The sequence below is a fragment of the Haemaphysalis longicornis genome, unplaced genomic scaffold (genome assembly GCF_048455015.1).
Source record: "Haemaphysalis longicornis isolate Haplotype H1 unplaced genomic scaffold, Haemaphysalis longicornis Haplotype H1 scaffold_4, whole genome shotgun sequence".
NCBI classification, from domain to species: Eukaryota; Metazoa; Arthropoda; class Arachnida; order Ixodida; family Ixodidae; genus Haemaphysalis; species Haemaphysalis longicornis.
The window spans coordinates 2,405,017-2,421,105 of NW_027526361.1; the positions used below are offsets into that span (position 1 = coordinate 2,405,017).

At 49.3% G+C, this 16,089-nt stretch overlaps 1 protein-coding gene across 2 annotated transcripts in view; it reads right to left on the minus strand.

The window, feature by feature from the left end:
- Positions 1–16,089, minus strand: part of LOC144178112 (atrial natriuretic peptide receptor 1-like) — a 791,119-nt gene that overhangs the window by 333,387 nt on the left and 441,643 nt on the right. For both annotated transcript variants that reach the window (XM_077705647.1, XM_077705648.1), the window contains exon 2: positions 9,594–9,705. In XM_077705647.1, coding sequence (XP_077561773.1) covers positions 9,594–9,705 — 112 coding nt within the window. The remainder of the gene's footprint in view (positions 1–9,593; positions 9,706–16,089) is intronic.

A 16,089-nucleotide genomic window follows, 5' to 3' on the forward strand; every position in this document is an offset into this window, starting at 1 on the left:
AGCCGAAATTTTCCGTCGGGAATGCTAGCGCCCCGACTGAAAGGACCACTAATACGGAACCTTTTTTCAGGAGCGTGAACTTCTATCCAGAGCTCACTTTTCTGCGTATCCGGGGGAACAAGGTTGCGTGCGCGCAGTCACCCCCTGGGCCCTGTAGAGCCCGCGGGGCCAAGTGGCTACAGCTGCGGTCATGCATGCAGTTATTGGGGCAGATCGGCCAAATGGTCCGCAAATGAAGTCACTATGTTCCGCCACGTGCCGCCGGTACGGCGTGGCAGAGCGTCCTCTAAATGTCGCCAGACGTGGCTTCGGAGTTGCCACTTGACCTCTGAATGGCGCTAATTATCCTACCGCCCCTTAACTACCGCAGCCGTGCACGGCGGTGTGAGCATCGATATCGGTAACTGCCACTAATCTTGCGATGGAGGCAATCGAAGCAAAAGCTCCGGATTCTTTCACACCAGCCCCAAAGGCGTTCTCTTGTTTGGTGGACGACTCTTTTCGTACTCTGCGCAGAGATGATATCATAAGATTTCTGCACTGCTTGAATTCCGTTCAACCCAGTACTCAGTTCACTGTTGGGCAAAAATAAAATGGCCGCCTGCCTTTTCTTGGCGTACTCGTCAGGCGTACGAATTATGGGCTTTTCTTTTCTATGCACATGAAGGTGACGAACGCAAGCGAGTGCCTGAACTTCATCTCCTGCCCCCCCCCCCCCCCCCCCCCTTCCCCGTTTGCCACAAGACATCTGTAGTTTGCTCCCTGGTAACTCGAGCCAAGCGCATCTCCACCGGGAAAGAACAACTAGTAAGAGAACTGAAAACGACACATCGAGTTATTTAACAGCGGCTACTCCTGGATATTTACCCAAAAAAATCAATCAAGCGCCAAATTTTGTGTCCCGCCGATACTGCCCGAACCGACCGAACGTCGCACTCCAAGGAGGCAATCCCTCACGTCGGCGCCGCCTGAATCCATTTGCAGGATGTTTTCCAAGTACGACTTGGTGGTCGCCCACATACCCTGCGGAAAACTTCGAGGCAAGCCGGTAAACGCGAGGGACCAGCCACCCCAAACCCTGCCCCGAAAAATTACCGAGTAGATATTTCACGAGCTCTATCCTTCATCATATATCCTCTACTACATATCCTTAAAACTGTCCATCCTGCAATGCTCCCAATACCACGCACCATCTCGTCTGGGCATTCGCCGACCACCCGAATCCACGCCCCTCCCCCACCCCGGAGCAGTGGGGGTGCGGGCGGACCAGCTCGAGACTCAGGAACACCTGATCTGCCGGGCTGGAGCAGCAGCAGTCGCTCGCGGCTTTCTGAACCGAGACAGGCCACCCACCTTTATTTTGTTTTATTTTTGCCGACTCAGTAAAATTCACCCCCCCCCCCCCCCCTACCCTCCAGGAGTCGTCGCTTTCGAGATCCTGCGTGGCGACTGCGATGACGTGTACGTCGGCGAAACGTGTACGTCGGCGTCAACAAAAAGAATGTCGCCGCGAATGCAGAACACGGGGAAGAACAAAATTACGAATATGACTGAGACAGAGCGGCAATGGTAACAAAAGAATAGCGGCAACCAGGCTCTTCGGGGAAAAGCTATTGATATAAACGACATCAGATACGATCAACAGGGCAGAGGGTAACTTTCCCGGTATCTACGCTCGATCACTACGACACATTTTGAAAGCATAAAAACTACGACGACGTCTTCCCTCACTCCGTCGTTAACGAGGATCGTGTATGGGATCCGAAGCGTCAGAAATTGTACATTTCACTTGGTTTGTGACCGCAGATTCGCTATGAGCTCACAATCTGAGCAGGCGAACTTCCACTCAGCCGTAAACTATACCTTGAATACGGCTCCCAGTTCAGCAAAATTACACGAGCGAAGCTCGTAGTGAAGACTAATAACCTGCCGCACGTCGAGCATTTTGTAATTGTTATTCGGGTTTATTATTAACTAGTGCCTGCAATTGCTCGAGTGCGTGTAATTTTACAAGTAGAAGGGTGGTTAAAAAAAGAGGACGAGGAGCGCGGCGGAGAACTACGGACGGAAGGAAGGAAGGAAGGGTGTAGAAGGAAGGCAGGAAAGTTAACCTGTCTAGAGCCTAGTTTGCTATACTACACGTGAGAAAGGGAAAATAGGCAAAAAAGAGAAAATAAAGAATGAAGAAAAGTTGGTGCAACACGTATGTCCAGCGCTGAAGGACTGACAGTGATTTACACTGGAGGCGTTCAGTCTATAGTCTGGTGTTTAAGTTCGTCGCCCGGAGAAGGCGTTAAAGTTCCTTAATCGCCTTCTGAGCGGATGACAGAGAGGGCCAGTGGCACAGAATCTTCTCCCCCGAAAATTGCCGCAAAGATTCTAGGTTCCTCAGTGCTGACGACAGCTTCTTTCTTTCAGGCGAGTAGCGTGGGCACTCGAATAAAACGTGCCGTATCGTATCCAATGTGCCGCACGTTTCGCACTCCGCCCTTGCTGCCATTCCTATTGTGTATGAATAAGCAATTGTGAAAGCCATCCCCAGCCAGAGATGGCCAAGAAGAGTTGCATCAGACCGTGGGGGGCTCAGTGGAAGGGGACGTTGCAGGTGTGGGTCAAGGGCACCAATGCGTGCACATGTGAATTCTTCTGGAGACCATTGGGAGACTGCTGTTTCCCGGGCAAGTATGCGGAGGTCCCTAGCTGCGTCCGTCCTAGACAATGGAACGAGTGCAGTCACCGCTGCTTGATGCGCCAACCGGGCGGCAGCGCCCTCACTTTCGTTGCCGACAATGCCGCAGTGGCTGCGAAGCCACTTCAGGGCGACATCATGGCCCCCCTGGGTAGCACGGTCGTACACCATTCTTATTTCTGTCAGGAGCTGTTCGTGAGGTCCCAAGGACGGTGATAGCGAAGAAGGAGCGACGAGGAAAGCGGATCAAAGTTGATCCAAGCGTGGGCAGGAAATTCTAGGGCGCAGATGCTAAGCGTCCTTCGTGCTTTGAGCGGCGTCCACCGCTGTTTCTACCGCAAGCGGAAACACAGCGCTGGTTTGCCTACGGCGGCTAAGAGGGGACGTCACTGTGGCCTAAAACCAGGGTGTCGAAACGGAATTTTTTCGGGTTCGGTTCGGGTTCGGGTTCAAGCCTATCGGGTTCGGTTCCGGCTTCGGTTCCCCAGCACCATTCCTTCCCGTTCGAACTGGTTCAAACGTGTTCAACCGGGTTCGACGATGAAGTCACGGGTGTATTTTTTTTTTACTTTTTTAGTGCTGCGTTTTTGTTTCTTAGTCTCTCTTTCAGGTCACTATAAAACAAATTTGTAGTGTAGATTTTTTAAATGTTGGCTTCGGCAACTGGACTGTACAATTGATTGATTGATTGATTGATTGATTGATTGATTGATTGATTGATTGATTGATTGATTGATTGATTGATTGATCGATCGATCGATCGATCGATCGTGAGGTTTAACGCACCGGCGCTACTCAGGCGATGAGGTTCACCGTAGTGGAGGGTTCCGGATTAACTTTGACCACCTGGGGATCTGTAACATGCGTCGAAACATCAAGTGCACGGGTGTTTTCGCCTTTTGCCTCAATCAGAAAAGCGACCGCCGCGGCCGGGAATCGAAACCGCGTCCAATGCAATCCGCTGCGAAATGTTTTCCATGGCAGGCCGACGATTACAAAATAAACCCATGCAAAATAAAAGGTTTACAGGGACATTTTATTTCTGTTTATTTATCGCATACTGCAGACCAAGTATATTCAATGCAGGAGAGGGTGATACAGTTACAAAATCTCGTTTGCATGCCCCGTGGTACAAAATGCATATTTCACAAGACACTCGCGAAAAACCACCGACAAAAATACATACAAAGAAGCAGACTAAGCTACAAGGACAAGTTATGTATACAGTTTCACTTGGCATGATAAGCAGGGCATATCAAGCACGGCATTCCAATCAGAAACTGTTTTCGGGAAAAACTTATAGTAGTCGATCCCTGATATATCGAACCCGGATATATTGACTTATTGCAGATATCGAACAGTCTAAGCATCCCCTTGGAAATCCTATGCAAAAGTATAGCACTTTCGCGTTCGACATGGTAAAAAGCGCACTAGACAGGGACAGAAGAAATGTAGTGACACGGGACCCGTGTCACTGTCTTTTTTCCTGTTCCCGTCTAGTGCGCTTTTTACCATGTCGAAGTCGTATCACCAACTAGCCCAAATGTCTGCGTTGAACACTTTCGTAAGCGTGTATCGAACTCTCGTTCACCGCCACATTGCATATATCGAATGCCGCGCCGTAAGTGCCCCTGCAACTGTGCTTCGCCTGATGACGATGACTCATAGCGCGTCGCGTCGCTTCGGGGGCCTTCAGTACTCACAAAGTAACTCTATGCCTTCAAAACCTGCTCGACGCACTAGCATGGGATGCCCTCATGACAACGGGAACGCAAGGTGCGATTGGATGCGAAATGGAAAGGGGACACCGACCGTATAGGCTTGTGACCCGTACAGAGAAACTATGCTGTGACACAGCGGCGGCTCTGCTGGCATGGAGACTGGCGAGGCGTGGTGCGTGTTTTTTTTTTTTTTTTTTTCTCGGCGGCGTGTCTCCGGAGACACGCCGCCGAGAACATAATAATTTGGATTTAGCGATGAAGGCGGACATCATTAGACGGGGTGGAGGTCAGTGAAAAGTAGTCGTCGGTTGCAGAGGCATTCGAAATTCGAAATTCCTAGCAGCCCGTTTGGGCACGAAACTGCGCAGCTACAGCTGACGTAATGCGAAGGCAGCGCAGTACGGCCGTCCCGGGGCGTTCCGTGTGCGTGTTCCTGCAGTGGTTGAGCAAAGCAGCTTCGTTGCGGCTCCAGTCGAGAGACGTTCGGATACAAAAGACAACGGCGTTGAGTGCCTCGAGAGTGAATTACAGAAAGCTGTCATCGTTCCCATGCGAAATCCCGGGGCAAGAGAAATTTCGGCCAGTTGGTTTGAAATCATGTTTTAACAGCGCAGGAGACGAGATGATTGATTGATTGATTGATTGATTGATTGATTGATTGATTGATTGATTGATTGATTGATTGATTGATTGATTGATTGATTGATTGATTGATTGATTGATTGATTGATTGATTGATTGATTTTACGTTTTAACACGCCGACGCAACGCAGGCGATGAGGCGCGCCGTAGTGGAGGGCTCCGGATTAATTTTGACCCCCTGGGGATCTTTAACGTGCGCCGAAATCTCGTACGCACGGCTCCGGATTAATTTTGACCCCCTGGGGATCTTTAACGTGCGCCGAAATCTCGTACGCACGGGTGTTTATGCTTATCGCCTTTATCAGAAAAGCGGCCGCGGCGGCCGGGAATCGAACCCGCGACCTCGTGCCCAGCAGCGCAACGCAACGCCTTAGCCACTGCGGCGGGTGACTTGTTATTTTCCCGTTCGCTCTAACCGTTCCCAGAACCGTTTCACTAACCATTCTTGGAGCCGGTTCTGAGCGGTTCCTTCGCTTCGTTCCAGTTCGGGTTCAGCTTCAAAATGGTGGAAATAATACGCGTTCGGTGCAGTCCCGGTTTCAGGAAAAAATTCAGGTTTGCTTTCGGTTTTATGTTCGGTTCCGGTTCCGGTTCCGGTTCGACACCCTGCCTGCAACTGCGCATACATGCACATCTTTCTCAAATTCTTTGCCGCGTTAAAGCGTAAAATGAAAACACCTAGACAGCTGTGCTGGGCTTTCCCATTGAAGAGTACCTTACTTGTCGGATAACGTTTGTCTCATTCTGCGGAAAGTGATGGGCATGAATTGAGGGACGGCATTTGCTATCCTTGTCTTCCCGAGCTGCGATGGCCAAACAATTCCTCCATAGCCGCGTTCATTCTAAAGCGAAAGCCTTCTTAGTGGAACCCGTGGCGTTCGGTCACAAAACTAATACATTCCCCCGTAGACCAGTTCTTCAACCGAAAAGCACTGATAAGATCTATGGACCCTCAAACGCGAGTGCGTGAAAGCAGGCTTCCGTGGTGTCAAGACGGTCCCTTGAAAATCCCGACAAAGGAACGGTTCCAGACAAGACAGCACACGCATCGATCACCAAGAGGGCGTATACTGTAGTGTACCTCTATCTCATTAGCCACCTATCGGTGTACATTCAGGTCGTCCGTATACATACGTTTACTCACTGCGCGAAAAATCATCGCACGGGTTCGTTCTTCGTTTGAAGTGTGGGTCCTTGAAGATTTAACGATCGATTGGACGCAGTTTCAGCCAAGTTTGGACGCACGCTTTGCCTTCGTGCTTCTCTCAACTTTCTTAGGAAAAGATGGTAAATTTTTATCTCGCAGAAGGTTTTACGGCTTACGAAGCAGTTTACGAAGACGATCGCAGCCCTCCAGGAAAATTACACGCTGTTCGTTGTTGTTCACTAAGTACAGGAAGTGTTCTGCGGAGGATGAAGAGCGGCTTCGACAAGGAAACTTTAATTAACACGCGTGCTCTTTTCATGAACACGAGATAAACCGGCCGCAGGGGAAAATGCTTTTTCTTATTATTCCCTTCATAAGCAAGCTCATTTGTCCCTCGCTACCCGGCCGTTCCTCCCTCATATTTTTTCCCCAGCATTCGCTAAGTGCACCGCTTAACGGGCTTAAGCAGGGAAATAAGGATCCCACGCGTTATTGCCCACCGAGGTATTTCCGCGACATTCCTTCTGGTATCTCAGTAGACGGACTGTGAACGACACAGAATTTTGCGGTAACTATCTCGGCAGCAGCATTTCCTTTTCTGCAGTTCCCCTGTTATATTAACACATTTGAAGATAGAATGACTAAGCTTGTCAAACGGAAACTATAAACAGCGGTAGCGTCTGAAAAAAAAAAGCGGATAATAAATGAAACACTATCGATAAAACAAGAATCAAAGAAAACTAAACAACGCCAAAGGTCGAGATGTAGCCCCGCGGGTTCCGGTGCGGTAAATAGACCGACTGAGCTAGAAGAAAACACATTGTGCTAGCAGCAGCGACAGACGATGCCTAGTTGAGAACAAATATATAATGTTATTTTTTTCGGAAGAGCAACGCATTTTGCCCAAGAAAGGGGGCGCAGCCATGCCCGTCCTCGCCGACGCAGTCAGACACACTCTAAGAAGTCCCCTAGAGGGCTTCTTTACTATTATGCTCCAGAATGGCCAATCGGGGTGTCCTAGAGTGCAAACTCGGCAAATGACATGGCCGAGCATTCAATTTGATTGAGAAAGGGCATCTACGCAGGTACATTGCGCAATGTACATTTTCGCCTCACGCCCTGCGCAGGCGCACTTTGTTTACTCAGATCACGTGTTCGGCTTCGCCATTGGCATAATTTGCACACTTAGTCGCTTCGATTGATCGTTCTGGAGCGCTGCGGTGAACACGACCTGCGGGGAATTCTCAGAGTAGAACGCTCGGCTTTATACCCTTCCCCGTATTCGTCGTGCTAGCGAGGCCAAGCGTCGTAAGAAGCACGGTCACCGCGAAATCAGAGTTCACGTAGATGCCAAGGCAGAGCTGCAAGACGCTTGAGCTGGGCCTTTAGGAGCGGAATGCGATAGCGTCACCGAGCTCCGTTCGCATCGCATAAAAGCTTTCCGAGTGGCGGGAACTTCCCTTTCTCTGCTAACACGCCATATGTTGGGCGAGCCCCTTATGACCCGGCAGGTCAGTATTCACAAGCTCGCCAGGGCGACCCGCGTTGCGCGAGGAAAACAAACGGCCCCGTGTTCGCGTCTTTAGCGCGTCCAGCTGCATTGCGTCTGCGCCTCTTTCTCGGAGAGCGAGAATGCCGGCGCGTGCGCCTGCGAAAGCAAAACGGCTGCCCTGCCACAGGAAATTCCATGGCAAGCGCTTGAAACGGCTGTTCAACGACAGCGCACAGCAGGTGAAGGGAGCGTTGAAGCAAGCCGAGCGAGTGAGCGCACAAGAAACGAGGGAGACGAGGAGAAAACTTTTTTCAACGGTGAAATTGAGTGGTCGGAGGTCCCAGTCCAGGACTGCTATATTCGCCCTTTCAGCGAGCCAAAGCTGCTTCCTTAGGTCCGAGCTGGCAAGTTCATTCTGCCACTGCTAGTATAACATTGGGAATTTGTGCAACGTCTTGGTTTGACTGGCATGCCCAAAACATATGGTAGAGGGTTGCTCCATTGTCGCAGTGTCGTCATAGGGGGTTGCTTACTGTGGGGTGAATGGCGTGTGGCCGTGTGGGGAGTGGAAACGTATTTGTTTGGAGTTGTCGGTGGGCGAGTTCTTGTTCTTTTATTAACTTTCAGTGGCTGGCAGGAAGGTGCGTCGTGTGGGCCTAGAGTCTTGGTTAATATCGTTGTAGGTAATAAGTGAGTGTCTGGCCCTATCGTCGTGCTCTTGCAGTGCCCGGCGAGCAAGATCTCGGGCGTGAGCATGAGATGGTGCCTTGCCGGAAAGGACTGAGTGGGCAGGCGTCCCAATTATCCTGGCTGTTCTTTCAGGCGGGTTCTGGCCTAGACTTTGTAGGGCTTTCTTCTAAATCGTTTCGGCCGTTTACTTTCGGCGCGCCACTTGCGAGTCTGTGATGATGATTCTATACTATGGCTTGTGCGAGCGCCGCTTCTTTCGCTTCGAGGATGGTAGCCTGGCGAAGGGTGATACTTGTAATGAGGCCTGTGGGTGTGGCGACCACCGCTATTTTGGTATTTGGACGTGCGTATTCCGCCACGTCTGTGCATTCTGCTGTTTTTGAGTCACAGTACTGCTTTTCAAGTGTTTGTGCCCTGGCCATTCTTTTGCATTCGTGGGGCTGAGGGCTCATGTTTCTTGGCACTAGGGCAACCTTCAGCTCCCATATAATTTCCTTTGGTGTGTCTTCGGCCATCTCCGTTTCCACTAAAGGTGCACATCCCAGGTTCATGAGTACTCGGCAGCTTGTCGGAGTAGTGCTTAGTCATGTTTTCTGGGCGTTGTTCAGGTGCTCCTCTGTAAGCGATCGTCCATGTGACTGCGCACTCCCCGCGCCATCAAGTGAGAAGTAGAAGTGCTTGTTGGAAGTTGGAGGGCTTGTTTAAAGGAGTTTGCGTATGATGATATCGAACTTACGCCTTTCTGCCTCCTCGAGGGCGGCGTAGGGGGCGACGTACGTAACTCTCGAAATGACCAAAGCTCGAACTAGACTCAGCATGTCCTGTTCCTTCATACCGTGTTTTCGGCCGGCAATGCGCGGAGCATCCTGGCGATTATAGGTTCGACTCGACTATATAGGTTAGGAAAGTTTTGCTTTAAAAAGGCCTCCGCGGGCCGCATTCGAACCCACAATACGGTGTTCAGTAACCGGTGCCTTAACCATGCACTGTGCCACGGCGGCGCGGGGGGGAGGGGGGGGAAGGGGGAGGGAAGAAAGACTGATGACAGCAAGCTCTTCAATCTATGTGACCACAAATACGTGCAACGGTAAATGACGAAAAATAATTCAATTCGCGGTTATCGCAAACACAAGATACCTGTAACTGGCAGTCTGGTCGTACACCATACAGTTGTTTACTTGAAGAGGGATGGAAAAGCGCCACATGACTTACGTTGTGAATAGCTCCACGGAGAAGAAGACGAAGTCGCCATTGCCCATGCCGAGGTCGTCCGCTGTCAGCATGATCTCCCGAACAGTGTCGGGTGATGCGCATATCACCACGACTGCAGGAAAAAGGGGGAAAAGAGGGGGCGTCACTTTAGGCCCAGCAGCCGAGGTGGTTCTTATTGCAGACACATTTATTCTGACAGCAATACTGAGCACTAGTTGGAAAGTTATGGAAACTTCGGTTACGCTCAAAGGCTTGGCAAATGTTCTCTAAATGCTTATAATAGGTGCTTTGGCGGCGCCATCCGCGGGATATCGAGCGAAGAACGCAGCATACGTTCCTGCTGGCAAGGCATTATAAACTTAATGCGTAGTGCTTATGGGTGAGTGTGCAACACTTCGTTCCGCTTCAGGGTATATACTGGATATACAGTATTCAGGATTCAGAGCACGGGCGCTGAAGATATCTTGCGAACCACCCTCCTAGTGCTCGCGCTGTTAGTAACTGACTTACTGATTGATTGATTCATTGGTTGCTTGGTGCATGCCAGCGCGTCGATAGCAATGCGTGCTGCCGCAGCGCCCTCCGCTCAGGGAATGCTTGTAACACTGCTCGTCGAGATGAAAACTGCGCCACTTTAAAGGGGCCCTGAAAGGCTGAATAAAATTTTGTTCTAACAACACGACCACACGTTTCGTAGCTCCCTCGGCTTTTGTTCGACGAGCAACGATGCGTTATTCGCTGAGAAATGAGTAAATCAAGCTGGCGTTTTTCTCGCCCGCTTTCTTTTCATTTTTTCGTGACGTAAGCATTGCGTCACAAAATAGGAGCGAATCCCTGGGGGCGGGCTCAATATCTTCTTCAATGGCTAGAACTGTGCATGTCGTCTAGACCTGTTAAATGCGCAGGTTTTGTAATTGTGTCTATCTTTAAAACTCAGTCATAGTTGTACTCTGATTGTCCACTTTTATTTTGTTTTAATTTACTCCTTTGTACTATACTGTACGTTACTGTACCTTTCCCATATTGTTCTGTAATGTCTTGTGCTCTACATGTTGCTTGTATTTTTGTAACTCGCATTAGAATTTCTAGCTTGTTTGATTTTGCCTCATCATTGTACTGTACCAAAGGGGGCTGGGGCCTCTGTCAGGCTTTGTAGCCTTTAGTCCCAACCTGCCTCCTCGTACTTTTGAGGAAATAAAATCTTTGAATCTTTGAATCTTTGAATCTGGCGGCAGCGCAGAGCGGCACGAGCAACACCGCTTGCGGCGGGGGCGCGGCGCAGCGGCGCACTGGTCTACTACGGAAATGTTTCTCTGGCCGACGAGGCCGGCTTGGGTTTTCATTTTCACGAACGGAATCAGAAACGCGTTTAGATGCTTGGGCGGCCAGTGTTCCCGCATATTTCGGCGTCCCAGACCCCATCGAGCCGGTTGCGAACATGGAGGGCTGCAGCGAAGCCGCTTTCGAAGCAACAAGCGCCGTTTCGAATATCAAGAGCAGCGTCCCGGGCTTTCGGCTGACACCGTTCAGGCTGGCACCTTTTTACATCACCTCTTCTGGCGATCACAGCCATCTCATATTATCTTCTCTCGCGGAACGCGAACCTGGCGTGAAATAAACCCTCTTCACGGCAGCCTTGTCCAGAAGTCGTCGTTGCCCGCTCAGAGTGTCACACGCTTTACGGTTTATCAACAGCGGCTCGAGGTGAACGGGCGGATTGGACAGCTAACTACTCGCAGTAAGTTCATTTCACGCATGATTATTTCCGACTCGGGGGCACTTTAGCGATAGCAACGTCAGACTGCAACGATGAGGCGGCAACGATGAGACTGCAGACAAACTCATTTCCGCACGCCACACAGCTGTCCAATGAACACCCCACGCTCTTCAGCTACGACTGCAACTTCTGCTTTGGGACCATCAACACCCCGAACCACATGGTGTTGGAGTGTAAAAGCTTCACGGAACTACCAGAAGTGATCGCACCGACGCTGGAGCAGTGGGAGGTCCTGCTGACAAGCTGTCCTGGAAAACGAGCGTGGCCTGGTGACCAGGGCCATTCGAGCTGCTGCTGGCCATGGCATCCCGGACTAGGGACGCCACCCACCACGGATGACCGGCAACCACCCGCGCTCCTGTCCTCCCATTCAACGGGAGCAAATTGCAGTAAACGTTTTTTCCTCCTCCTCCTCCTCCACTGCGCGCTGAGAATGGGAAATCGGAAGCTCAGGCGGCTCGCTTAGCCGCCTGCACGGCATGTGGTCCCTTTGGCCGATTCTAATCGAGGGACTTCCTGCTGCTGCCTGTGTGCTGCTTGCAGAAGCTCGGGCGCTCACCGCGGTTCAGTTGACTTCGCTAGTTGCGCACCAATCCTTTTAGAAAACCAAAATGAAAGCACGATAGCTGGCGGATTAGTGAGGGAAGCAGGCTGCCGCGCAGTGTATAAAAGGTGTAGTGTGTGTTTTCTAGATACGATGAGGTCACGAAAGCTTTGATTTACATCTATTTCACGCGCTCAACCATGCACTGAAGAACTGTTTATTTCAGGAATAACATTTATAGATGCTTCCCCAATGAGCTCTCGCCGCTCACCACTTTTGTGACGTCACAAACCGTGGTTTCCAAAAGCGTACGGGGCGGCGTCCCATGTTTTCACGTTTCTGGCATTTGCTGTCGTATTTAAAGGGCTGCTAGTTGCGAGAATGGTGTATTTAGGTTCTCAGCGCCGCAGCCTATCGATACAGGCCAACTTCTTTCCAGCCTTCAATGTCCCTTCAACTGCAGCCCCTGCCGGGTATCTGCCGGATCGCAGAAGCTTAGGCGCAAGGTTTTGCTTTGGAGCCTTACAAGGTGTGAGCTGTCACCAGCAGCTTGAGGTACGTTGAGCACAACGAGTACTTTTTTCCACGGGTACCGCTTCATGACGTCACTCCTGATAAGTTAAGCTCGGTCTATCTTCCTGTGCCTAGGGCTAAAGTTAGATAAACATAAAGTGTATTTATTTATTTATTTATTTATTTATTTATTTATTTATTTATTTATTTATTTATTTAAGCAGCGTCAAGGCCCGTAGGGCGTACAGAAGGGCGTGGTTGGTAGTGAATATATCACAAAACAAAGTAATTATATACGTGAAAAATGGAAACATACGATGACAGCAATAGATACAAAATCAAAATGCAGAAACTAAAACACCTCGCCCAAGGAGTTAAAGTCAAGCAGATCGGTCGCCAAATTCGATGACCGAAGCGATGATCCGCTGAAACTATGGCTGGCTGGCTCGTTGGCCGACGGCACGTAGCCGACGACGGTCTACTCCAAGCAATAGCAAAATGTGTGTACAATATGTACACTTTATTTACACTACGGATTTACAACTCTCAAGGCTCATGATCGCATAACAGAGGTCGGGCAGGCCCCGCGTCGAGCGGGGCTCGCCGCGCTCTCCTCTTCTCTTCCCAAAACATCAACCTCCTCGATTTTACCACTAAGACTTCCCACAACAGGGACGTCACAATTTGAGAGTGAGGATGGCTCTTTGATTGGCCCACACTAGGCCACTGATTGGCGACAGTGGCAAACAAAGCCAGGTGGGTTCAAAATACTCACGTGACCCAACTCTCTCACTCTCATACAGAAACCCGGAGGTATTCCGCTACACTAATTTAACGCTGAAATGGGTAACGCTGCATATGCATGGCGTTACACAATTGGCACTGTGAAGTAATAGATATCGGAACAGAGTGCTTACGCATGAAAAACCTGTAGAAATTCAGAGAATTGTATACTAATGCAAATCATTCTTATGCTGCTTGTCTCGCGGTGAGATGCTATAAGTAGCCAAAGACGCTGGATTATTGTATTATTTTCAAGTTTTCTTTTGTTTCTTTTCGCCACTGATGTAAAGTTGTACAATTATAGCGATGAAGTGCCTTTACTTCGCTGATTATGTCTTTTTCTTTCCGGAGATGCAGAGTTGGTTCGTTTACGTCATTTTTTATTCGTATTTTAAACGTTCTTTGGCGGACATTTTTCGTTTATTCTGCCGTTTTGGGGGGTGCATAACATGCATATTTTTGATTTTGTCAAATCATTTGCGATTTTTCTCATTTTTCTTGCTTTTTGGTTCCTTAAAATTCTGTCCCGCTAATTACCTCCATTTACGCTATTATAATCATTTGCGGTGTTACGGTTGCCCAATCTCCATTTGTGTGGAAATTCAGGGCTTCACACGGTCCTGGATGGGGGTGTACTGGGCGAAGAATGCTCCGCATTAAAAATCGCCTCTCAAACATACCACAGGACTACGGGACTGCCGCGCATGCCGCAGGCTGCCAATAAAGGTGCCGCTCGCTTGTCCTGCCGCCTAAGGCGCCGCCTGATGCTACTTTCGAGAGAAACCTGACATGCATTGGCTGGCGAAGGACGCACATCCGCACTCAGCCATCTCAACAGCACGTGCTGGGCCCAAAGGTGTCGCGCGAGCAGTTGTTGCACGCTGCTCGCTTGGTACGTTTTATTTTGTGGCCACCTGTACCGGCAAATGAAGCATTCACCGTGGCATACCTCGCAATGACGGGAAATTTTTTCCCTTTTTTTCTGATCCCGGCGCGAGCCCGAAGAAAAACTGGCCGCTTCCAAAACCGCTTTCGAAGCGGACACCAGGCTGCCCATGACTGAGCGGCCTCCCACAGAGCGATACAAGCGCGCGGAGTCCCAAACACGCGTCAACTCATGCCACACCGCCGAATCTTGTTTCCGAAAAAGCAAACTCTGGTTCGGAATCCCACTTACCTCCCCTCTACTATTGAGGGAGCTGGTGTTGCATAGATGTGGTCCGCACACTCGCAAACAGCCGTGTACGCCCTTCGCGCTGACTTGGGCACTCTTGTTTGGCTCTCTACTTGCACGTGCACCATTACTGTGGCCTTTGCTTTTCTTTTTGTTTTTTTTTGTACACCCAATTTTCCCAGCCGTGAAACTTCTTCAGGTGAACCACTCTTCTATTGAGGTCGAACGTGACGGCCGAGTAAAGATACGAAGCTTGCTCCTTTCTTTTTTCCACTTCTTCTCCCCCTCGTAGCGGAGTCTGGACACGCCTCACTTCCGCGCTGTCTTTGCTTCCGTACACGCGCGTCTTCTACACACCCCGCTCAGTTCCCAAATTCCGCCAGTGCCGTCACTGCTCAAGTCGTGTCCCAACTTGGGGCTACTTTCCAGCAAAGGCTGAATACTTTCCTGACTTCGTACTGTAAAAGAAGAATCATCTTCTATTTCCGGTATAGAAATGACACTGAAGGGAACCCAGCCCAAAGGTCACTAAGGCTTCACAAGGACTGCGCCCCTTTAACAATAACATACAGTCAAGATATTCGGACATGTTGTAGCGTGTGCTAAAAAAATCGATTGTACAGGTAAAAATTGCTAACAGTCTTGAAGTTTCATCGGAGCACCAAAACCAAACAAGCAAAAGAAAAAAGAACACATACCGGAAGTCACAATTTCACCAAAGCAAAACGCGATAACGCGGAAAAACGCAGAGAAAAACACAGCCCTTAAAAAATGAGCTCTTCCCCAAAAGAAGAAATATGTTTCTGTGAAATACAGAGAAATGCAAAAAAAAAAAAGCCATGCCGCAAGCGCAAGCGCGCAGCAAATAACTTGGGCACCTAGAAAAACTTCAGAGCGACACTGCAGGCAGTAAATTCATGTGTCGTATTATTTGCGCACTAAGAAATCGAGGCGGTGTTCAGTAAAACAGGCAATTGATAAGACAGCATTAGGCGACCATAGTTCGTCCGTGCTCGTGGAATTTTCCACAGCTCATTAAGACATAAGTCACGCACGTTTTCTTTCATGGTAAGGTGGAGCAACTGCGTCAAAAAGGCATCATTGTATTTTACGCCGTTCTGATGTCGTTTCAGAAGGACCATGTTGTAAAAGTCGTGTACGGGATGCAGGTTTAAATGCCGGAAGATAGGCTCGTGTGAGCGTTATAGGAAAAATTTGCTGTGATGCGTACTGCTTTCTTTTGAATCCTGTGTAACTTTGTTATGCTAGTTTTTCTTGTTGTTCCCCACACCAAGTACAATAGCTAAGTTCTGATAAAAAAGATATTTATAAATTATACTCATTATGTTTTGTAGGGGGAAGAATCGTAACCTAGATAGAATACAGACCATTCTGGCAGGCTTATTTAGGACAGCTTCTACATGATTGTTCCAGGACATGTGTTCTTGAAAGAGTACACCGAGGCTTTTAATAATAGGCACAACTTCTATAGCTGTTGATCCAAGCTTTAGCTTAACCACCCCGAAAGCCTTTCTGTCGCGGTCGAAAGAAAACTGCTTTCGTTTTAGTTGTTTTATTGTAAGAGAGTTTACCGCGCTCCAGGTATTAAGTTCATTTAGCAAGTGGTTAGCTTTGTTTATTAATTAATGAAATATTAATAAAAAGTAACAGAGTCATCTTATTCAGAAATGAGGGACCTTGTGTC